This window comes from Amphibalanus amphitrite, unplaced genomic scaffold, assembly GCF_019059575.1.
Source record: "Amphibalanus amphitrite isolate SeventyFive unplaced genomic scaffold, NRLGWU_Aamphi_draft 000189F_arrow, whole genome shotgun sequence".
Classification (NCBI taxonomy): domain Eukaryota; kingdom Metazoa; phylum Arthropoda; class Thecostraca; order Balanomorpha; family Balanidae; genus Amphibalanus; species Amphibalanus amphitrite.
This window is the reverse complement of record NW_024881684.1, coordinates 63,581-87,412: the sequence shown is the minus strand read 5'-3', so window position 1 is coordinate 87,412 and position 23,832 is coordinate 63,581. Positions and strand designations below refer to the sequence as shown.

Here is a 23,832-nt window from a genome sequence, read left to right as displayed (position 1 = left end):
TTATTCTGATTATACGCGTTTGTTTCTCACAACTTCCAGCGCTTTAAAGAGCGCCGGGCCTTCAGTAGAGTGGCGAGGTGACAATTGTCCCTACACCATGTGGTTTACTGGCGCATATCTCGAAAAGTAGCAGGGAAAAGCAGCAAAGCACCTATATGAAACGAAAGATGAGTAATCAGAGGCTAGTATAAAATGTTCATTTTTAGCCGCTTGAAATCACATTTTTATAAAAGTCTAATTAAAAAATTAGATATGATTTTTAATTACGTCTTGCAGCTGCTTGCAAAAAGCTAGCTTATCTTGCAGAAAAGCGATGCAATATGTAAGAATGATGTTGGCACAGTGAACAACAGTGCCCTGAACTAGTCTGACAGGAAATTTCGTTCAAAACGACGATTGGTCAGCTAATAAATTACCACTAAAGATCATCATGAAAATCGTCAAATGTGATGGCTGTCGTAACTACGAGTGTTTTGACGCGGAGGCATGCTTGCTAACGCGCGAGAATAGCTTTGAAATTTTACTGACGTTTTTATATGTTCATGATAAAAATCAGCACGGCTTGGAAAGAATGTAGGCAAATGTTTCAGTTTATACTGCATTTACAATGATGTAATTTAAGTTGATAGTGGCGAGAAATTGAAGATGTAATTTAAGTTGAGAGTGGCGAGAAAATGAATGGAATAAGCTGTATAGCCGAAACGATCGATCGATGTCACCGAACCGAAACGTCACCGATATGAACCGAGGTCAACGTTTGGTGAGTGTTCAATGATCATGCATTTAGTATCATGCATGTATTGTCGTTACTTGCTTCGTTTTGTTAAAACTTTCATTTCCATGTATGTCAGTAGTTACCGATTTATCCACCAACGGAATTCGTGCACGTCACCTGCAGTCTGCTCAATGTATTTTCTTTTTCAGAAACCGCTAAATACATCGTGGATCAGGGCTGCACAGGCTATAACATGTCCCTAGATAGCGCGTTTTAACCCAAGGGTTATCGGTGACGACAGTTTCAAACGTTTCCCAGCAGTAAGAGCATACGGCCTATTGAGGTCAATCCCCCTTTTGATATTACACGCCTAAAATAGCACCGATTCACATTAATCATGTCTGAGACCGCTACGCAGGCGAAACAAAAGCGGAGATACGCACTGGGGAAGCTTACAAGAGCAAGGCATCGTGCATTACTGATGGTCAATGGTGACAGAAGCAGCGCAGAGTTGTTGAAGGTTCTGCCAGAACTTGATGAAGCTTTCCTGGACTTGCAAGTAATAAATGATCAATATATATTTGCCCTAGAAGATACAGATGAGGTGAAAAGGGCCCAAAATTATATAGCAGAGGCAGAGCTACAGTATCAACAAATAGTGACTCAGATAGAGCAACGATTGTCAGAAACTAAGACAGAACATGATCCTTTTGTTGATGGCTCACAGTGCTCTTCTGCAAGGTCACAAATGTCTGAATCGAAGAAAGCAGAGATCTCTCTGAAGGTGAAGGAACTAGAAGTAGAACAACTAAAAAGACGGCATGAGCGAGAGAGGAAGGCAGAAGAACTAAAGCGAGCCAATGAGTTGGAAAATGCACGGGATATGAGAGAAGCAGCCGAACTGGAAGCAAGACTCACCGTAGCAGCTGAAAACCAGCTGGAATGGGAGAGACAGAATGACTTCATCGGGGAAAAAGAAGACAATCTGTGCAGTCCGAAGAAGATGGAAGGAACGCAATCATCTTCTATAATTCCGGCTGTTGCTGTCAGTGTTAACCAAGTCCCCGCCATTGCCGAGGTGGTTCACCGACCCGATGACTCCGCTGGCGCTAGCTGCGGCTTTCTGAGAAATCTTCCGCGGCTCGAGCTAACCAAGTTTAGTGGTGCTCCGGGGGAATGGCCACGGTGGTTTGCTTTATTCCAAGCCCTGGTTGGCAATCAGGCATCCCTGTCGGATGCAGAAAAGATGGCGCATCTGCAGGGTGCTGTTATTGGTCCGGCGCAACAAACTATTGCTGGCCTGCTGTATGATGGTCGGCTTTATCATTCAGCACTTACTGCACTTCAAGACCGGTACGGCAGGCAGGAAGACATAGTGCATGCAAATATGAGAACGGTATTCTCCTGTCCACCGCCCACCTATCTCGACCCTGAGTCTATGGATCGGTTCCATGCTGCCGTCCACTCGGCTGTGTCAGTGTTGAAAAATTTGGGGTACGAGGGGGACTTATTTAGCACGGAGAATCTTCGTAACATAGTCCGAAAACTCCCAATCGAATTAAAGAAAGAATGGGGACATTATGTACTGGAACTAGAACCGGCCAAACCGAATTTGCTGCATCTCGACGATTGGTTACGGCGCCAAGTAAGAGTGGCCATGAATTTTGCAACGGTGACGCCAGAGGAAGAGCTCAATAGGACACGAAGGCGTGACACCAAAGTAGAACCTATTCGAAGGACCACGCTCATTACGGAAGTTGGAACCTCCGGTAGCAGTTGTACATCATGTGGAGGTCATCATCGGGTGGATTCATGCCCCCGTTTTATGGAGAAGGATGTTAACCAGAGGATAGAGTTCGTGATCACATCAGGAGTTTGTTTCTATTGTCTAAAGGAGGGACACAGGGCTCGGCATTGTAGAATAGCGAAGCAGTGTGGCATTGATGGCTGCAGAATGAGACACCACCATTTACTCCATGGAAGTCGCCGGGTCGGACGCTTCGCTTCGCCAACCGAAACGAGCGAGACTAAACAAGAGCGTGATGTGACTGGGGCCCGAGTAGTTGCAGCTGCATCCAAAGCAGATCACGTCACTACACTGCTGCAGGTCGTTCGGGTGAAGGTACTGGGGGAACAAGGACGCTCGAGAATCGTCAATGCCCTCCTCGACCCGGGAGCCCAAACATCTCTTTGCTGTGACGAGGTTCTCCGGGACCTCCAGATATTAGGTGAAAAGCGGGACCTCCAGCTGCTGACAGCCGGGGGTCGTGAGACAGTGCAGCGCGCCCAGAGGGTGACTTTAACGCTCATTCCGACTACCGAAATGTGTGCGCGCCCTATACTCGTTCCCGAGGTATTCTCAGTCCCTGACTTGCATGTCCAGGTTCCGTGTCTTGACAGGTGTTTGCAAAGCTGGGACCATGTACGGGATCTTGATGTAGCTGGTTATAACGGTCAGAAGATTGAGCTGCTTCTGGGCGCCAATATTATTGAAACGGTGATTCAGCAAGAAGCAAGGGTTGGCAAACCGGGAGAGCCTGTTGCTATCAAGACGGCGTTTGGCTGGGCGCTCGCAGGAAATGTGCGGAGCCTCGTCCCGGAACATGTGAAGCAAGTCATGTTTCTGCACAAAACAGCTTTACATGGAGAACACGATTTTCTTCAAGACTGGTGGAGCACGGAATCTTTCGGAACGAAGCACGGAACCGAGTTCCCCACGTCTGCCGAAGATAGAAGAGCGTTGAGAATTTTGGAAAGGACAACAAAACCAGTCGGAAACCGCTATGAAGTTGGATTATTGTGGAAAACAGACGATGTAACACTACCTAACAACTATAGTGCAGCTATCCGTCGCTTGATCTCGACAGAGAAAAGCTTGAAGAAAGACCCAGGAAAAGCATCATCATATGAAGAAGTGCTAATGGGATATGTAAAAAAGGGTCACGCTCGCAAATTATCAAGAGAAGAAGTAAATCACCACACATCAAAAACTTGGTTCCTCCCACATCATGGAGTATACAACCCCAACAAGGAAAAGGTACGTGTAGTTTTCGATGCGGCCGCATCCTTCAAAGGAACTTCTCTGAATGATAATTTGCTGACAGGGCCAGACATGCTGCAGAACCTGGTGGAGATTCTGTTGCGGTTTCGTGAAGAACGAGTCGCGATGATGGCTGACATAACCGAAATGTTCCATCAGGTGAATGTGCGACCGGAAGATCAACCAGCACTCACGTTTTTATGGAGAAATTGTGATACGTCCCGGCCACCTGACCACTATCGGATGTTGGTGACAATTTTCGGTGCTCGATGCAGTCCAGCAACAGCGAGCTACATTCTTCAGCGGACCGCTGCTGATCACACAGACGGTACCGCTGACTGTGAGAGAGCTGCTGCTGCTGTACGGAGTAGCTTCTATTTGGATGACTTTCTTCACTCAGAGAAAACAGTTGATGAAGCAATAAGTCTAAAGAAAGGAGTTACGCGGCTTGTGAGCAAGGGGGGCTTTGTTCTGACGAAATGGGCAAGCAGTCATTCTGAAGTACTTTCAAAATCTCAACTCCCAGGCACGGGTGCGCTCAATGTAGACCTATTATGCTGTAAGCCGCACCACGAAAGGGCCTTGGGCTGTGTTTGGATTCCTCAAGAAGATATCCTCGGAGTCAAGAACCGCGTCGTCGAGGTCCCAGAGACCAAACGAGGTGTGCTTCGTCGAGTGGCTATGATTTTTGACCCCCTAGGTATCGTTGCTCCTTTCACCCTTCGAGCTAAGATGCTTGTACAACGCCTGTGGCTACTGAAGTATGAATGGGATGAAAGGCTGAAGAGCAGGGAGCTTCATGACTTCCGGTCATGGATCGCAGAGTTACACCATCTCGAGAACATTCGCATCCCTCGCTGCTATAAAGCGAATCTTTCGACAGAACCTACTGCGTACGAGCTCCACGTATTTTGTGATGCTTCGGAGTCAGCTTTCGGAGCAGTGGCGTATGTCAGAATGACAACTCTGATTCCAAAGGGGGAGAAGGCAGCCACGTGCGCCTTCATAATGGCAAAGACAAGATTAGCACCCCTAAAGCAGCTTTCTATTGCACGGTTAGAACTTCAAGCGGCAGTGCTGGCCTGCAGGCTAGCCGCGTCCGTCAAGCGATCTATGACGTACAAATTCGATCGCTCCTTTTACTGGACTGACAGCAAAATTGTGCTTGCATATATACAACATGAGAGCCGTCGCTTTCATACCTTTACAGCAAACCGTGTTTCAGAAATTCATGATCTATCAGACTGTGGTGACTGGTACCATGTTCCTGGACACCTAAATCCAGCTGACGCCTGCTCACGTGGTGCCTCAGGAGCGACACTCAGTGATCTTCTTTCATGGTGGGAGGGTCCAGACTTCTTAAAGGAGACCTCGACGATGTGGCCATCACAGACCAGCCCGCCGTCGCACCTCAGTTGTTCTGATCCGGAGGTGAAGAATTCACAGCATGTTCTGAGCACTCAAGTACACCAAACAGTGTTGCCCGATCCAGTTCGCTTTTCTTCATGGCTCGAATACACGAGAATAGTGGCTTGGGTAAACAGGTTCATGAACAACTTAAAGGCTGCTGTCAAGGGGGAAGAAAAAATATTGACTTCACTGAACGGCGGTGAGATCGAGGCTGCGATCATATCAATTATCAAAGAATCACAAAGGAAGTGTTATATGAAAGACAAAGATGCACTAAATTCTAGCGGCTCGGTGGGGTCGGCGAGCCGGTTATTGGATTTATCGCCTTTCTTGGACGACAATGGACTCCTTCGAGTTGGCGGTCGCCTCTCGCACGCTCCTGTCCCTGACGCAGCTCGCCATCCAATAATATTGAGCAGTGGCGATGAAGTGACTCGCCTGGTCGTACACGACGCTCATAGACGGATGTTGCATGCTGGAGTGGATCAAACACTGAGCGCGCTTCGCAGTCGATACTGGATCCCAAGAGGCAGGGCAACTGTTCGACGCATGCTTCACGCATGCGCCTTCTGTCGCAATCGGAGAGCGAAGCCCTGCCAGCCGAAGATGGCAGATTTGCCGCGCCATCGATTCCACGCGACGCGTCCCTTCAAAGCTGTGGGCTTGGATTTCTTTGGCCCATTACACGTTAAAAAATTTAGGAAGATTGAAAAGCGATGGGTTCTTCTCATAACCTGCCTCAGCACCAGAGCGATTCACCTAGAACTGTTGGAGTCCATGGACACTGATAGTTTCTTGATGGCTCTAAGGCGCTTCTTCGGTCGCAGAGGCAAGCCTTCCGTTGTCTTCTCAGATAATGGGTCAAATATTTCAGCTGGCGAGAAGGAGCTGAAGAGTCTCATCGAACAATGGAATCAGTCACAGATTATGGAAAAATTGAGCCAGCACCAAATCGAATGGCACTTCAATCCTCCCACAGCGAGCCACATGGGTGGAGTGTGGGAACGTCTAGTTGCTTCTGTGAAAAGATCTCTGAGAGTGGTGCTGGGCAATCAAGTTGTCTCAGGAGAAGTGCTATCCACTGTGCTGGTTGAAGTTGAAAGTGTTCTCAACTGCAGGCCAATAACATACTGCAGCGGTGACGCAAGAGATCCCGAGCCTCTAACACCCAGTCACTTCTTGCTTGGCTCCGCAGAGTCGGTTTTACCTCCCGGCATGTTCAATGACTCGGAATTACTGAGTAAGAAGAGGTGGCGACACGCTCAAGTCCTTGCGAACCATTTCTGGCAAAGGTGGAGGAAGGAATATCTGCCTACACTGATTCGCCGCGAAAAGTGGAACAGCGAATCTGAGAACCTTCAAGAAGGGGACGTTATCCTCATGGTGGATGATCAAGCCCCACGGGGGTACTGGCCTCTGGCGACTGTCACACGCACCGTACCAGGCGAGGACGGCCGAGTCCGTTCGGTGGAAATCAGAACTGGAAGCGGTCTGACGTACCACCGACCAGTCAACAAAGTGTGCTTCCTTGAAAGACTTGAGTAATTTCCTGGCTTCAACGATGCATGACTGCCAAGAAAGCTAGTGGTTCTTCCTAACACCCTTTCACTAACATGTACACGTAAGCGCTGAGATAGGTATGCTCACGTACCCATTCCTCTGCATATACTTCCCATATAGCCTGTGCAGCCCACCAACTGATCGATCACCCAACTGCCCGCCCGGAGCACGCATGGACCTGCATGGGCGCGGCGACTGCGACGCAGCCAGCCGGCAGCTGGGACGGAGAGGCACGGCGCCGGCACCACGAGGGCTGCTCACGGGAGGACCTAGCAAGATTGAGCCGGTGGAGGAGCTGACTGAATGCCGCCGCTGGTACCTGCTAGCAGCCGGCGATGACTGCTACGGACTGTTATGGACAGTTATCACTGGATGTGGCCCCTCATCGCCACCGAAGTCCGACTGGGCTGCTGCCGCTCACTTAGGGAGGGGTTCCCTCTGTTCCCGTTCGGCTGTTATCGACTGCAGCAGTCGGATGCCGGACATGCTTGGACATGCCGGACATGAACATAGAACACTGGTGGATAAGCACTACAGAGTGACATGTGTTAACGATTGGACAATGCATGGTTTAAGTGGCATATCGCGTTCCTGCGCATACAGAACTCTGGTGGGGGAGGGTGTCGTAACTACGAGTGTTTTGACGCGGAGGCATGCTTGCTAACGCGCGAGAATAGCTTTGAAATTTTACTGACAACGTTTTTATATGTTCATGATAAAAATCAGCACGGCTTGGAAAGAATGTAGGCAAATGTTTCAGTTTATACTGCATTTACAATGATGTAATTTAAGTTGATAGTGGCGAGAAATTGAAGATGTAATTTAAGTTGAGAGTGGCGAGAAAATGAATGGAATAAGTTGTATAGCCGAAACGATCGATCGATGTCACCGAACCGAAACGTCACCGATATGAACCGAGGTCAACGTTTGGTGAGTGTTCAATGATCATGCATTTAGTATCATGCATGTATTGTCGTTACTTGCTTCGTTTTGTTAAAACTTTCATTTCCATGTATGTCAGTAGTTACCGATTTATCCACCAACGGAATTCGTGCACGTCACCTGCAGTCTGCTCAATGTATTTTCTTTTTCAGAAACCGCTAAATACATCGTGGATCAGGGCTGCACAGGCTATAACATGTCCCTAGATAGCGCGTTTTAACCCAAGGGTTATCGGTGACGACAATGGCCACTAGAGAGTCTAAATTGTCTTGTGTTTGGTGACAACTGACGACCTCATTTTTGACCATAGGGAAAAACTGGCATCGGAATCGTATTCTTCGATCAATTTGGGTTAAATGATACCTATTTTGTTGATATTGCGGGCAGTCAGTTGGGGTGAATTTCTAGCGCTTTTTCGGGCTGCCGGCCTACAGTGGGGTCGGGGCTATTTCCCGGCAATTTGTCCTTCTAGAATGCCGGGAAGTACGATCGACATCGATTCTGCGTCGTTCTAGCTGATGAGCCGGGGCGCCGTCCTGTTGAGAGGTGGCTCTGGACATGTTTAGCAGAAGTTTTCGGCTGGAGACGTAGATTGGTGGGCTTCAGGTTTAAAGACAACCTCAGGTATCGATGGATTGCTGCTGACTTGGATACTGGATGACCGTTGGCAGTCAGCCCTCTTGCCAGTTTCCTTGTGGATTGGCCCGTCTTTAGCACCGCGCTTCGCGATGACGATTTGCGCTACCCGGCTGACGAAACTCTTCCTGTCGCGACCCGGCTTGCTCTCAAACCGTCAAGCGGCTATCCACCTCTGTCGCGTGGCAGCCCTCAGAGTCACAAAACTTCGAAGCTCACGTGACTTAACCTTCGCCCCAGTGGGGGGGGGGGGCATATGTTACCACCCTGTGGCGTTTTTTGCGTGTAAATAAAAAACCGCGGCGCGTAGCGCCGCGCCGCTTGGGGTAGCTTTTGGTACATCAATTTTGGACAATGTGTGAAATTTTTGACCCCAGGTCATGTCAGGTCAGGTCACCAGGTCAAGTTAACTGACCAAGCCTAAAAAAGTTTGCAATCATGTCCAGCCTGCAGTGTTTGTCAGAAAGGTTTAAAACTTAGTGGATTGCATGATGTTACGGGTGCCTACAATTTTTATATCTCGGATTTTTTATATCCGTGACCTAAGGTCAGGTCAGTGGCGTGACCTTTCCATTACAAGTCAATGGAGAAAAATGAAAATGCCTCTAGATCCGTGTGTACGCATAGGAACAGTCCAAATATTTCAGAATCACAATGATTTGGACCAACCGTGATGACCAGGGTGTCATTTTTGCTGATAGCCTCTAGAAAGGTCATCCGAGGTCATTTGAGGCTACAAACAGATTTTTGCCAATAACTCGCGATTGGAAAGAGATAGAACGCTGGGGATGGTCTCATTGTGTTTTTCTTGCCGAGACGCATCGACTGATATGCAACATGACCTTTTCCGGTCAGGTCATGACCTTGACCTGAGGTCAAATTTTCATGTTGACCTTTCAAGGTCAAATTATAGTTCATTCGACGCGTCTCGGCGAGAGGAACACGATTCTGGCAGTAAAAATGTCGTGGCTTTTTGTTGTCGAAAGTTATTGTCGAAAAACACTTTTAGTAAAAACAGCTATTTTTGGAGTTTTTGCCCTCTGGAGGCTAAACCCGTGACCTGAGGTCAATGTTGATAATGACCTTTTCAAAAGAAGAGTTCAAGAGCTATCGATTGCTTTTCCATGCGTTTTTCTAGCTACCATAGTTTCTGAGATAACGGCATGTTTTCTGAAAAATATAATGACCATTGGCAAATTTTGACCTTTGATGACCTCTGGTGACCCTAATATTGCTCTAAGATGAAAAATGACAGAAATACTTTCAAACGTACGCATTGAGAGCTATCGACTGCTTTTTACCGCGTCTTTCTAGCCCTCTTAGTTTTTGAGTTTGAGGTGGGTGGTAACATATGCCCCCCCCCCCCCCCCCACTAGGGCGAAGTTGGCGGAGACCGCCACTGGGGCGCGGGTTAAATGTAACCAATATGATTTGGGAGCTGGTACTGGCGAAATTATACAGGGTGGCGCCGGTAAATAACCACAAATGTCAAACCTGTGTTACGAGGAAGCTGTTTCGTGCAGAGCAATAATTTTTTGCATTCATGTTCCATGCTTTATGTAAATTGTTGTCCATAGCAAAAGGGAACGTTGCAGCTGAAGATGATAACGGAAGAGATGAAAAGACACGTGGTCATTGTGGCGCTTCACGCCGGCAGCGAGGCTCCCGAGGTCGCCAACTTCCTCAAGGTCGACAGAAGCCATGATTATAAAGTCGAGCGGAGCTTGGATGAGTCTGTGGGCGACGTCCCGTCTGTGGCAAAGCGGAAGAAACATCCCGTCGTCGTGATGCCGTCGGAGACGACGATTTCATTGCCAAAGTCGAGCACATCGTCGACGATGACACGGCGTCGACGTCACCGTCGATGACGGTGACGTCGTGAAACCCTGGATCGACTGAGTGGCTGAGGAAGACCCTATGTGTTCCAACAAGATAACCGCCCACAAGGCCAAGGTGACGCAGGAGTGGATGAGCGGCAACGTGCACAGTCACATCACGCCCGAGTTCTGGCCGTCAAACTTCCCGGACCTGAACCCGCTCGACTAAAACGTGTGGGGCGTAGTCGAGAGGGACACTAACAAACAACTACACAACAATACTGACTCTCTGAAGTCAGCCATCAAGCAGATGATGGTCAAGATGGATAAGACCATTCTGACCAAGGCCTGAGCCCGGTTCAGGCCGCGCATCGAGGCCGTCATCGACGCGGAGGGGGATTCATCGGGTGAAGTGTGCTCGACAGATCGCCATCAGTCACCCCAGTTCCAAGCTTCCATCCAATGTACTGACTTTTGCCAAAAAATTAATGTTTTGTGTGGAGCACATATTGTCTTCATTTATCGGCGCCACCCTGTATTCAAATTGCGCCGTAGGAGGCAAAAATGAAGGTTTTGGGAGGGCGTGACATTTATTTTGGGACACCCTGTAAACCGGGAAAAGGTCTTAAAACGTGTGGTCTGACTTGAATAGGGAAAATGAGAAGAACTACGGGTCTCAGAGAAGGGTCGGTACTCTCACTTTCTTTTCTCAGTGTAACGACCGCCGAACACTTACTTGTTTCAGCAGTCTAACGAAAATGACGAGAATACGAGGCCAGGTATGCCTGAACTGACAATACTCTGTCGTTCGGTTCAGTGAGGAAAGGTATCAAGTATATCGCGAATTATATACTCGTATTAGGTATTACTAGTTCATGTTTATTGGGCTGCAATCATGACATTTGAATATTTTTGAAAGGCCCTTTCCTTTTCCTCATTCCTTCTTTTGTTAACCCGCGCCGGGCCGGTGCTCCGAGACTTCCGCGCCGGGCCGGGGGGGGGGGGGGTGTCTGAACACCCCCCCTTCTAACTCGGCTCCTGGGCCACGAAGCGACACGCGGTAAGCGGCAATCGAAAGAACGTCCAAAATAAGGACGAAAACACATCATTTTGTTTTGGGTCAGGTTAGTCAGGTTACCAGAGGTTACCAAAGATAAAATGTTGACTATTTCAAGGAAACTGCCAACAGCTATCTCGGGAACCGATAGAGCTACAGCGCCGCGGAAAAGCGCATTCGATAGCCCTTTTACAGACCTTTCTGGTAATGGTCTCAGATTTGACCTCAGGTCAACGGTTTAGCCTCCAGAGGGCAAAAACTCCGAGAATAGCCGTTTTTATGAAGAGTATTTTTTTTTCGGCAATAACTGGACTCAAAAGAGCCATGACATTACTTTTGCCAGCATCGTGTTCCTCTCGTCGAGACGCGTCGAGTGAACTATAATTTGACCTTGAAAGGTCAACTTGAAATTTGACCTCAGGTCAAGGTCATGAACTGATCGGAAAAGGTCATGTTGCATATCAGTCGATCCGCAACGTCGAGCCGAACACGTCGAGCGTAAGGCGTTTTCATCGCTCTAGCACGCCTCTATCAGAAGTTATTAGCGAAAAACTATTAGATTCTGTTCGTGACCTGAGATGACCTCGGGGACATAACGAGGGGTCACAGCTGCCATTTTCCGGTTCAGTGTGTCAATTTTACCTACATCTCGATGTTTGAGAGTGCTCAGAACAGCGTTCGTGAAAAAAGACGCTTTTCAATTTTCTCCCATTGACATAATGGAGAGGCCGCAAAATTGACCTGACCTTAGGTTACCGATATCAAAATTCCGAGATATAAATTTTATAGATAATGTTTCCTCTTATCAATCGCTGAAAGTTTCAAGGCAATCGTTCAGTCGGTGTAGCTATGACGAACATTCTTATTTTTTTCTGAGGTGAGGTCACTTGGCGTGACCTGGTGACCTGACCTTAGGCGACCTGGGTCTGAAATTTTCACATGTGCGGAAAAGATGCACGACGCTCGGCGCCGCCGTTTTTGAGATACCTGCGAAAAACCGCAGGGAGGGGGGTGTTCAAACACCCCCCCCCCCTCCTCCGGCCCGTCGTAGGTTAAATGAACGGACATAATTTTAACAAGCACTTCATGGAAGGACACTCTAGTTTGAAACACTTGATAAACATCTTAGTTTTGTTGTCCATATAGTAAACCGCCCGTCTCAATTGGTCACAGCGCAACCTCTTCACCGTCTAGGGCTGTGAGTAAATCTCCCGGCGCTCTTTTCCCGCCCATCACCTTTTATCGCATTCAGGACATTCTGGCTGTCTTGTGTTATCATTCCTGACCCTCCGTCGCCTCTTGACCGCATAAGACATTTAAGACGTACCTATACCTAACGTAATCATTTGTTAGCCATTGACTGGATGGCGTCCCTCTACATTTTTTTTTTTTTTTGACGCCCTTCCAGTCACTTTACACTTTTAACCGTCAGTAGCGGCGGAACACTGTCAATTAAAGGGGGGGGGGGCACTGCCGACTTTTGGTCTCATTCTTTCCATGCAACGCCCATAGGGCTTATGTTAAAATGCCAAAATCAAAGGGGGGCACGGTGCCCCGGTGCCCTCCCCGTTCCGCCGCCTATGTTAACCGTGTATTTGCTTAGTAAGACATGTCACTTGAAGCGCCCTTCGGCTAGCAATGTTATCAAATTCGGTAGGTATTACTTAAGGCTCCCACATAAAGAGTACCTATCCATTGCGCCCCAAAGCGGCCTGGCGCCCCTACAGCTGGGCACCCGCAATCATTTTAGGAAAATTACACCCCTGGGCCGCAGGCCTGATCCCAATGTCGCGGATTCCAATGTTAATTTCCACGAGACACCAATCCAGTGTTATCTCATCCAAGCTGTAGCTTTTGTCAGCGTTTCAGCATTTCTTGCTGTTTGCTCATTTTTGCTCGAACATGACCTCAGTTTGAACTCAATCACTCCTGACCTAAGATGACCTGTGACTTGAAATTTTGCATGAAGTTGTCAAATTTATATCTGAAAAGGTACTGAAAATGTGGCGCCGCCGCCATTTTCTCGCTATTCAAGAAAAAACCCAGGGGGGGGGGGGCAAAATGGCCCCCCATCAGGGCGCGGGTTAACCAATCACCAAGGACCTTAACCCTCGCCGGACCTATTGGTTTTCTACATACGCGCCGGCCGAGGGGGGAGGCAGGTACGACCCCCCTCGCCGTTTCGCCCCTGGTGGAGCTAGCGCGTCGCGGAAAAAACGAGCGTGTGCGCCGTTACGAGACGCAGAGATTGGTACCCGATTTTAAGGTCCTAGGTCAACCGGTGACCTCTGAGGTCAGGTCAAGTACCCCAAGGTACGGTTCAGTTTTGGGTGAATAACTTCGCCAAAAACGGCCGCAGAGCCGACATTTTGGCAGCATTGTGTTCGCCTCGCTCAGGCGCGTCAAATGATATACTTTTTGTTTGGGTGAAGTCAACTTTGGGTGTTGACCAGTGAGGGCGTTGCGAAGTTGCGACCATAGGCGGCGGAACGGGGGGGGGGAGGGGCTACGGGGCACCGTGCCCCCTTGAATTCTGCAAGGGGGGCACCAATAGCAAGGTGCCCCCCTTAAATTTGATGTATTAGTACCAGGGGCGGATTCGGGAAAACTCCAAGGGGAGGGTCATGAATCGAAGTGGCGCCCCTACTTATACCCAAAATTAAAACCTCAACGGATTTCGGCCACTTAAATTTGGTGGTGCCCTATTTTCAGTTTTTTTCTTTCTTTATTTTTGGTTAGTCATGTGATGACTGGTGCCCCTGCTAGGCCGCTAGTGCCCCTGGAAAGACTGTGGTACCTACCTACCCTGTCCTCTGACAAGCCTACGGTGGGCCCTGACATGACTTAGGTGCCCATGAGCCCTGACAGGCCCGTGGTGCCCCTGGCAGGCCTGTGGTGTCCTTGCTAGGCCTGTGGTGTCCCTGGGCCTTGGCAGGTCTGTGGTGCCCCTGGCGAGCCCGTGGTGCCCCTGTTAGAACGCAGGTGCCCTTAACAGGTTTGTGGTGCCCCTGACAATCCTAAAGTGCCAACGACAGGCTTGTGGTGCCCTTGACAGGCCCATGGTGCCCTTGCGAGGCCGGTGGTTCCCCTGCGAAGCCGATAGTGCCCCTGGCAGGCCTCTGGTACCCCTGGCAGGTCTGTGGTACCCCTGGAAGACCTGTAGTGCTTTTGCTAGGCCGATGGTGCTCCTGACAGGCCTGTGGTGCCACTGACAGGCCCGTGGTGCCCCTGCTAGGCCTGTGGTACCCCTGGCGGGCCTGTGGTGCCCCTGTCGGCTGTCAGGCCTGTGGTGCTCCTGGCAGGCATGTGGTGACCCCAGGCCCTAAGTCATGACCCATGTGACCTCCCCCTGGGATTCGCCACTGATTGGTAGTGCGATGGCTTCTTGGAAATTTGATACATGTAGGATAAATGGAATTTATCAAACGACAATAAGGAAGAGACAAACACATAGGTACTTGTGGAGCAGCTTAAAGTTAACCACACATAAAGGGGTGAAGAACTGCCATTTTCGTTTAGTAAAAAAAAAAAAATCGTGTCAAAGCTGTGACGAAAAATAAGTGGCCTAAATCCGATGAGAAAACAGGATTTGGGGGTACCCTAGGTTTGGCTCCTTGAGCTGGTGCCCCCCTTGTCTCAAATCGTTCCGCCGCCTATGGACTTGCGACATCTGAAGACCGTGCAGGGGTTCACTTATGACGTCATAGGTCAGTGGCCTGACGTGACCCGAAAATGCGGTTGGTGTCAAAAGATCCGGTTTGAATCAATGGTCAGGTATGCAAAGTTTCAGCTCTCTATCGCCAGCGTTTTCGGAGCTATCGCGAAAAAAACCTTATGGGGGGTAGGGCGGCACCCCCCTGGGCCGGCGAGAGTTGAAATTGTGTATCATCGGCTTCCTCTCGTCACGGGGAATACCTACGCTCTTTTTCCGCGAATCTCTAGTTCGATCAAGGGCGAAACAGCAAGGGGGGTCAACGCCCCCCTTTATACATTCGCGGCTGGCAAAACACCAATACGGGCGAGGGTTAAAGGCCTCTCGTGTGAACCAAGAAAGTTGATAACTCTTTGTTTTGAACAACATTGAATCGCTAAAATGGTCATACATTAACCCTCGCATGTGTAGGGGGTGGGGGTCGGATGGACCCCCATGGTTTTTCGCGAATAACTCGCGTAAAAAGCGGCAGATCGCGACGAAACTTTCAGTACCCTCGCATTGATCAATTTTACACCTACCCTAAAAATTTCATGGCCCTGACCCAAATGACCGTTGACCTGTGACCTCTTTTCTGTGACCATGTTTGGCCGGAATCGCGATTCAGCGAATTTCGGCTCGCATTAGCCGCGCGTTTGCAAGTTTTTCGTGGTTTCAAACGTTTAAACATGTGATTTGATGTTGCTCCCATGCATTAGGGTGGGTGTCAAGGTCACCTGAAGGTCAGGTCAGGTCAATGACCTTTGGTGACCTCGGTTCACTTTTTCGAGTTTTACATGTTTCTAGGCTAGTTTTTCGAGCTGAACTCGAATTTAGCAACCATTTGAACATTTACGAAATAGTTTTGGTGACTTCGTAACATGTTACGAAGCTGTCAGAGGCGGTTGACACGTACAGCCCACCGCTAAAGTAATGTGTGGTTTTACCAATCTCAACGGATGGCTTTGACCGACGATTTTTAAATGCGGACTGATTGAAAAGAAGACGTCAATAGATAAAGTTGTAGCTGCAAGGGTGAAGATACATGTAAGCTACATTTAAAGTCTCGTTGCAGTCTGGCTAATCGTTCCTAGGCTTCAGAAGCAGAACATACCCATGACTGAAACCACACATTACTTCTGCTGTGGACTGTACAGGTCTCGCGGGTTTTAGCGGTAGGTTTTGCACCTAGAAAATTTAGTGTATGTACTTCAGGCTATATCTTCGTCGTCTTAAGCTTTTAAGTGTTGAAGATGCGATCGACTTGTTGGGTAACAAGCCGGCCATGATCGTGTAAAATGGCTTCATCGTAGATCGATTAGTTTCTGAGATATAACCGGAAATGTAAAAGTGCAAAACCTACCGCTTAATCTCGCGAGACCTGTACATACTACGAATACCCGTCACGACCCCTACTGGTTGACCTGACCTGACCTGACCCGACCTTGTCTAAATGCTTTAGGACATCATCTGTGATCAAAACTAACACGATATTCGCGATCAGCGTCCCGAAAAACCCCTTCGCAGCCACACTTTACGACTTTCTAACAGGTCCCGATTTTCCCGACTTTGGGTCTTTGACCTGACCTGGAAGGTCAACCAATGACCTAGGACCTTAAAATTGGGTATCATCGGCTTCCTCTCGTCACGGACAACACGCTCGCTTTTTTTTCGCGAAGCTCTAGCTCGATCAGGGGCCAAACGGCAAGTGGGGTCCAACCGACCCCCCCCCCCTACACATTAGAAGCTGGCAAACGCCGCACACATGCGAGGGTTAACCCTATGATGATGTGATATCGGGGTGGGCGCCATTACCCCGTAGGCGGCATTGCCCCTGAAAATGCTGACTTTTTAAATTGTCCACCAAATTTAAACGATTAAAAAATTGCCAATTTTATGCTTAAGTATTTGAGGAAATTGTCTGAAGAGAGCATTTAGACAGCAAAGTTAGTGCTCCAGGTCTTTGGTTTCTCCCGATATGCACGAGAGCTTAGGGGATCGCCATTCCCCCACCTTCCCCTATGGCCTGCTGCTAGCAAAACATCGCTGCCAAGTACCATGACCTACCTGTACGTGGAGAATGTTGCATAGGCAAGGAGTTATCCCAAGGCTATAACTCCAGGGGCGTTCTATGGCCGGCCCGCGCCCTGTCAGGATGGCGCGCACTGGGCCGCGGACAGCGACCGCCAAGAAGACGTAATGCGAAACTGAGACCGTCTATAAATTTATTTGATGGCAAAGCAAAGATGTATAATCAACTTAGACATAAAAAACACTTCTTAGACTTTTGTTCGGTTTGCAAATGGTGGGGCCAAAAGATAGTACGGCCGCACCTTTCTTGACCAAAAGGGGCCCATGCCTCCTCCCCCCTTCGGACAGCCCATGTCTTCTGGCACCGGTGAATGGTCGGACCGGCACGGACCGGCGTCCATACACTCAATCCTCCCCAGCTATAAACGTCCATACACCTGTCCAATCACGAGCCGCGTAACAGGGCGACATCGGCCGGCGGACTTTCCACTGTAAATACTAAACAGTAATGGCACGCATGTGGTGCCGGCCGCGGGACGGACCAGCTTGGCGCCCAGAGCCACTCATCGGCCGCACACCGCCGCCGGTGGCCCGCCTGTACATGCACGTACGGTGCCGGCCAGCCCGCCGTGCTGGCGTGCTCGGCTCAGACACAGCACATGGCCGATACGGCATACAACGGACACGGCGTGCCAGCGCTGAGGCGGCGAATAAGCAAAGCTCAAGTTGACAGCAGCGCGGGTCCGCTAGCGACGTAGGAGCCCAAGACAGACAAACGGTCTGCATGCTTCGATCAGGAACACAAGGTGCTCCGAGAGCCCGCACGGACCCTGTCGCTATTCGTTACTGCCCTGTGACCTTTTTTCTCCTCATGTTACCGTACCGTATTTGTTTTCCATCGTTACTGTGTTGTATCCTACCTTTCCTTTACGCCCCGTCATTTTATTTTACCTATGGCAGCCCATTTGGTAACCCCTGCATCCTTCACGAATATTTTTCCTAACCGCGCCGATTTCGCTTTGTTGTATTATTTCGTTCACGAGTTCTGTCGCCACCGCCGCCGTGTGAGGTCGTGTACCGCCAGTGTGCTATCTGCTGCCACCACCGCCACCAATATAATTGAAGTGCTCATATATTCAAGTTTTTTAAGTCAAACCAGAGAGCCGGCCCTATTTATTTCATTTTGATTTTCAACATAGTCCTCCGGGCCGGATGACTTTTTGATTTCTGTTAAATTTGCTTCTTTGATGATTTGCTGATTGATTTTGACTGATCAAGACTGAGATTGACTTGTGAATTGTGTATATCAAGATGGAGCGTGAGGCACAGCTTAAACAGAAAAGGACTGTGGCTCGAGGTAAGGCAACCAGACTGATGAAAGAGCTTGCCGAATGTGATAATTCTCAAGAGGACGACCTTGCCTTGGCAATACACCACCTTGAGCAGCACGTTGATCTGATGACCGAGATCCAGGTGAGCCTGACAAAGCTGTCTGTGCCTGATGATACCTCGCATGTTCAGGATATGCAGGATCAGATTTTCAAAGCTAAGCGTGTGCTTGCTCGTCTGGAAAGGAGCTCTGAGGTCTCTGTTGGAAGGGCTCAGTGTGTGCCACCTTACCTGGGGGGAAAGCTGGACCTGAAGCTGCCCAAGTTCTGTGGGGATGTGGAAAAGTGGTCAGAGTTCTGGAGCCTGTTCTGTGTATCTGTCCATGACAACCCTGCTTATGCACCTGTCGAAAAGCTGGTGCACTTGAAGGCGCACCTCGTCGATCAGGCAGAGGTGGCTGTGCAGGGTCTTCCCATCACTGACCAGGGCTACTTGAAGGCTGTGGAGACCCTGAAGGAAAGGTTTGATCGCCCAGATTTGTGCATTAAGGTGCTGATGCAGAGATTGTTGTCCACCACCCCTGTGCACAGTGACAATGACTTGGTCCGCTTGCGCCGCATGATTGATGGGCTGGTTTCTGAGGTCAGGGCGCTGGAGACGATGAACGTGTTGCCTGACTCATATGCTGTCCTGCTGATGCCTGTGCTATTGTCGTGCATCCCTGAGTCATGGAAGATTGAGTGGCTGAGATGCAGTGCTGACTCATCTGATGAACTCACAGTCTTCCTGAAGTTCCTGCAGAAGGAGATGAGCATCAGGGAGGAGGCAGCTGCTCGGAGGAAGAGGATCACCAGTGAGCAGCCACCTACCGCAGTACCTGGGAAGCCGACAGTCAGCATGCTGAACGTGAGGCAGAAGAAGGGACCTGACTGGGTATGTCTGGCATGCGGAACGGGTAAGCATGGCCTGGCTGCGTGTTCGGCCTACCGCACCATGACTGTGCCTGTTCGCTGGGATGTTGTGCGCCGGGCTAAGCTCTGCTACCAGTGTCTTGGCCCCCATCTGCTGCGTGCTTGCCACAGCACCCGATGCCCGTGGTGTGGTGGCCCGCACCACTCGTCATTGCACCCACCGCCAGGAGAGCATGCAGCCCTCATGCCTACTGAGAGATGTGTACCTGATCGCGGACCTCTGTCACCCCCTGCCGCTGCTGCTGTGTCTGAGAGTCGCATGCCTGATCGCAGACCATTGCCACCCCCCGCTGCTGCTGGTACTTTTTCTGCCAACCAGGGACGGATGTGCATGGGCGTGCGGAGCCAGCAGCACTGCTACGTGCAGACAGCGCTCGTGGAGGTGGCTGGTCCTCGGGGCGTGCGTCTAGTACGCGCGCTGATTGACGGCGGGGCAGACGCCTCCTTCATCCGGGCTTCACTGGCTGACCAGCTGGGACTCGAGAAGGTCGGCCAGGGGACCTTCGCGTGCGTCGGATTCAAGGAGAGAGTTGAGGAGGCTCACCAGTACGACCAAGTAAGCGCGCGGCTCACTGGATACCAGAAAGGTGAGGCCGAGCTTGTGTTCTGGAGAACTGATAAGCTGTGTGCGCCCGTGGGAGCTCCACCACCCATTCAGTCTCTGCCCCCAAGTGTAGAGCTTGCTGATGACTTCCGTGACGGACCTGTTGATGTTCTAATTGGGTGTGATCAGCTGTACAAGGTGGTGTTGTGGAACCAGGTGGAGGTGAATCCTGGCCTCCGGCTGGTGGAGACTGTGTTTGGGTATGTGCTCCACGGACAGTCCCCAGGCCAGCAGACGACCCGGCAGCGGCACGCCTACCGCTGTCAGCTGGTTGACGTCGAGCGAATGTGGACGCTGGACGCTGTGGGAGTCGCCGCAGAGGAGACCGCCGAGAGAGACCCACCTGTACCGACTTGGAACGCCACCGAGAACAGGTATGAGATGGGGCTAGTATGGAAGTCCGACCAGCGCCCAGTGTCTAACCTGATGTTATCGAAGACCCGGACTCACCGTATGACAGAGAAGTTGAATGTTGAACAGTTTCAGGAGTACGATGACCACCTGCATCAGCTGCTGGAAGACGCCGTCATCGAGCCCGCGCTGCCGAGTCCACCATCAGAGTTCATCTTACCGCATCGAGGACTGCACCGCAACGGCAAACTGCGAGTGGTGTTCGATGGATCAGCGCCAGACGGTGCAGGTATGAGCCTGAACTCCTACCTTGAGCCGGGAGAGAACCTGCTGCATCGTTTACCAGCTGTGCTACTTAACTTCCGTTCAGGAGCTGTGGGTTGTCAGACGGACATTCGTGCAGCTTTCCATCAGATTGTACTCACTGAGGAGGACCGTCAGTTCGTGCAGCTACTGTGGGCGGGCCAGCGGCTGAGGTTTCGCAGGGTCCCGTTTGGACTCACCTGTTCGCCCTACATGCTGCTGTGCACTATCGCTGAGCACGTCCGCCGGTGTCTGCGCGATGAACCTGTTCTGTTGCAGAAGGTTCAGGATTCCGTCTACATGGACGACATGTGCCCGTCCTTCAGTACGAGGGCGGAGGCAGAGGCCGGACTGACGAAGATGGGTGACGTCTTCAGCGAGGCCTCCATGGATCTTCACAAGACCAGGATGTCTGGTGACGACACTGAGGACGAGAAGGTGCTCGGCCTACTGTGGAGCACAAGATCGGATCGTCTGGCCGTGACCGTGCCACAGGTGACCTGCCCTGGCACCCGGACTGAGCTGCTATCTGCTGTGAGTAGACCGTTTGATCCGCTCGGCGTGGTGACGCCGTGGCTGATCTGGGGGAAGGCCCTGTTTCAGCGTACCTGGCTTGACGCTCAATGCACATGGGATAGTCCCCTGAGTGGGGAGCTGCAGACCGAGGTCCGAGCCTGGTGGAGAGACTCGCCGGGGAGGGTGATCTGGTTCCCTCGCCTAGCCGGAGCGCGTGACGATCAGTCCGGAGCGACTTTTCACGTGTTTTGTGACGCGTCTCGGACCGCCTACTGCGCGGTGGTGTATGTGGTCCAGGGTGGGGAGCCTGCCCTGGTGATGTCTAAGAGTAGGCTGGCCCCCCTGTCTCCACATCTAACGATCCCCAGGCTGGAGCTGATGGCCGCTGTTGTTGGAGCCAGGTTGATGGACTTCATCAAGAACGCGCTGCATCTGGAGAGCGCAACAGTCACCTACTGGTCCGACTCGACCGACGTGCTTCACTGGCTCAACCGGAGGCGGCCTCTCAAGATGTTCGTGGAGAACCGGGTGAAGACTGTGCTTCAGTTGACGACCGCCGACCAGTGGAGGTACGTCAGAGGCTCTGATAACCCCGCTGACATAGGCACGAGAGGGGTAACGCTGACCTCTCTCATCGCCTGTGACAAGTGGTGGAAGGGTCCACCATTTGATTTGAGTCCGTCTGACTATGATGCCTCGTTAGTGCTACTGACGCCTCCCTCAGCAGAAGCCGAAGCAGAGACGAGGCCCGAGGTCAGACGTCAGGTCGTGACCGTGAGACGAGGGCGTGGCCCTGATCCGATTCCGGACGTCATGCGTGGACCGTTTGATGTGACTCAGTGTTCTCATCTCAAGCAGGCAGTGAACCGCACCGCGTGGATTCTTCGTTTCGCGCACAACGCCAGGCACCAGCGCACTGAGAGGAGGAGTGGAGCGCTGTCACCCGAGGAGCGCCGGGAGGCGCTGCGGTTCTGGATCCGGGTCTCGCAGAGTGCCGCCTACGCGCCGGAGCTGGAGGCGCTGACGGCTGGCGCGCCGCTGCCACCCAACTCGCGACTCGAGAAGGTCAGACCTCGTCTAAACGCAGATGGTGTCCTAGAAGCAGTCACGCGAACTCACGAACCTGCTCTGATCATTCTGCCTGAGTTTGCCCATCTGACCACCTTGATAGTGGATGATGCACACCGTAAATCGTTTCACCAGGGTACCCGCACCACACTGGCACTGCTGTCTGGTGAATACTGTGTGAGGAGACGAACTGTTCATCGTGTGGTCAGTACATGCTTCAGGTGCCGGAGGTACCGGGGTGCGCCGTACCGGTCAGCTGATGGCGCGCTGCCCCTGTTTAGGACGGAGCCCAGCCGTCCGTTCAGCCGGGTCGGTGTGGACTTTTTCGGTCCGATGTACGTCAAGGGCGGCGACAAGGTATGGGTACTGCTGCTGACCTGTGCCTCGTCGCGAGCTGTGCATCTCGAACTGTGTAAGACTCAGAATGTCGCTGACGTCAAGCTGGCTTTGCGCCGCTTCTTTGCGCTACGTGGCACGCCATCGCTAGTTGTGAGTGACAATGCCAGAACGTTTCATGCCCTGCTCGGGCACCTACCTGCCGCTGTGACCTGGCGCTTTGTACCCGAGGCGGCGCCCTGGTGGGGCGGCTTCTGGGAACGTTTGGTCGGGATAACCAAGAAGTCCCTGCGCATTACCCTGCACCAGTGTTATCTTACCCATGAGGAGTTGGCAGTCACCCTGTATGAGTTGGCGTTACAACTGAACTTCCGACCTCTCACCCCAGGTGACGACGACGTGCTGACGCCCGCGCACCTGTTGTTCGGGGTCACGTCCATCCGTGGCGTGCTCTCTCCGTCTGGCCACGAGCTGGACAGCCTGAGTCGGCGCTGGCGGCACCAGCGGCTGGTCAGCGAGCACCTGGTTCAGCGATGGACCAAAGAGTACCTGCAGACTCTACGCACGTGGAGCTTCTCTCGGCGCGGCCGTCCGGTTCGGCTGCCCGAGGTCGGAGAGATTGTGCTGGTGCACGCAGAAGGTCCGCGTGGTCGCTGGCCTCTGGCGCGCGTGGTGTCCCTCCTGTCTGGAGCGGACGGCCGCGCTCGCGCGGCGAGTATCGTGCTAAGAGGGCGACTTACCCGCCGCCCGATTAACAAACTGTTGAGACTAGAGGCGTCTGAGTGAAGTGAGCGTCGGCGAGGCGAATGCCGAAAAAGTGACTGTGCCGAGTGAGGAGACTTTTCGAAGTGACGGCTCACTTCGAAAGTGGGGAGTATGTCGCTATTCGTTACTGCCCTGTGACCTTTTTTCTCCTCATGTTACCGTACCGTATTTGTTTTCCATCGTTACTGTGTTGTATCCTACCTTTCCTTTACGCCCCGTCATTTTATTTTACCTATGGCAGCCCATTTGGTAACCCCTGCATCCTTCACGAATATTTTTCCTAACCGCGCCGATTTCGCTTTGTTGTATTATTTCGTTCACGAGTTCTGTCGCCACCGCCGCCGTGTGAGGTCGTGTACCGCCAGTGTGCTATCTGCTGCCACCACCGCCACCAATATAATTGAAGTGCTCATATATTCAAGTTTTTTAAGTCAAACCAGAGAGCCGGCCCTATTTATTTCATTTTGATTTTCAACAGACCCTGCGCGACAGGGTGACTCTGCCAGTGGGAGTGCCGGCCAGCGTCTGATCTCCGCTGCCCGAGTCGACGCACCGCACCGCGCCGGCAGCCGCCGTGCGGCCACGCCAGTCCTCCTTCAATGCTCGACATACCTCCTACACTTATCGGGGTTACATGAGCACAGTAAATACGTATTTAGCCGCTATTTCGAATTAGGAACGCATTACCGA

The 23,832-nt window shown here is 51.2% G+C and overlaps 2 protein-coding genes and 1 long non-coding RNA gene across 6 annotated transcripts in view; 2 read left to right on the top strand and 1 right to left on the bottom strand.

Annotated features, from left to right (window-relative positions):
• The first annotated feature begins 6,242 nt into the window (after window positions 1-6,242).
• LOC122384415 lies at window positions 6,243-7,849 on the top strand. Its single transcript, XR_006257032.1, has 2 exons — window positions 6,243-7,655; window positions 7,820-7,849. It is a non-coding gene; the product is annotated as an uncharacterized LOC122384415 (long non-coding RNA).
• A 9,227-nt stretch (window positions 7,850-17,076) lies between these two features.
• Window positions 17,077-23,832, bottom strand: part of LOC122384414 (heparan-alpha-glucosaminide N-acetyltransferase-like) — a 49,754-nt gene continuing 42,998 nt past the window's right edge. Inside the window, exons 9-10 of the mRNA XM_043371800.1 lie at window positions 23,623-23,762; window positions 17,077-17,728 (exon numbers count right to left, since the gene is read on the bottom strand). The gene's annotated coding sequence lies outside the window, so the exon portion shown is untranslated. The remainder of the gene's footprint in view (window positions 17,729-23,622; window positions 23,763-23,832) is intronic.
• On the top strand, window positions 17,726-23,558 carry LOC122384413. 4 transcript variants are annotated; one of them, XM_043371798.1, is made up of 2 exons: window positions 17,726-20,177; window positions 20,284-23,558. In XM_043371798.1, exon 2 carries the CDS (start codon window positions 20,446-20,448, stop codon window positions 23,161-23,163), a length of 2,718 nt encoding a protein of 905 aa, XP_043227733.1. In that variant the 5' UTR covers window positions 17,726-20,177; window positions 20,284-20,445; the 3' UTR covers window positions 23,164-23,558. The 4 variants fall into 4 exon arrangements, with proteins under 4 accessions (XP_043227733.1, XP_043227730.1, XP_043227731.1 ...); XM_043371795.1 differs by having other exon boundaries at window positions 17,726-22,398; window positions 22,766-22,931; XM_043371796.1 differs by having other exon boundaries at window positions 17,726-21,542; window positions 21,832-21,943.

Bases quoted from the DNA above. Each gene is read 5' to 3' on its own strand.
- LOC122384413 (XM_043371795.1), top strand. From the start codon at position 18,211: ATGGAGCGTGAGGCACAGCTTAAACAGAAAAGGACTGTGGCTCGAGGT.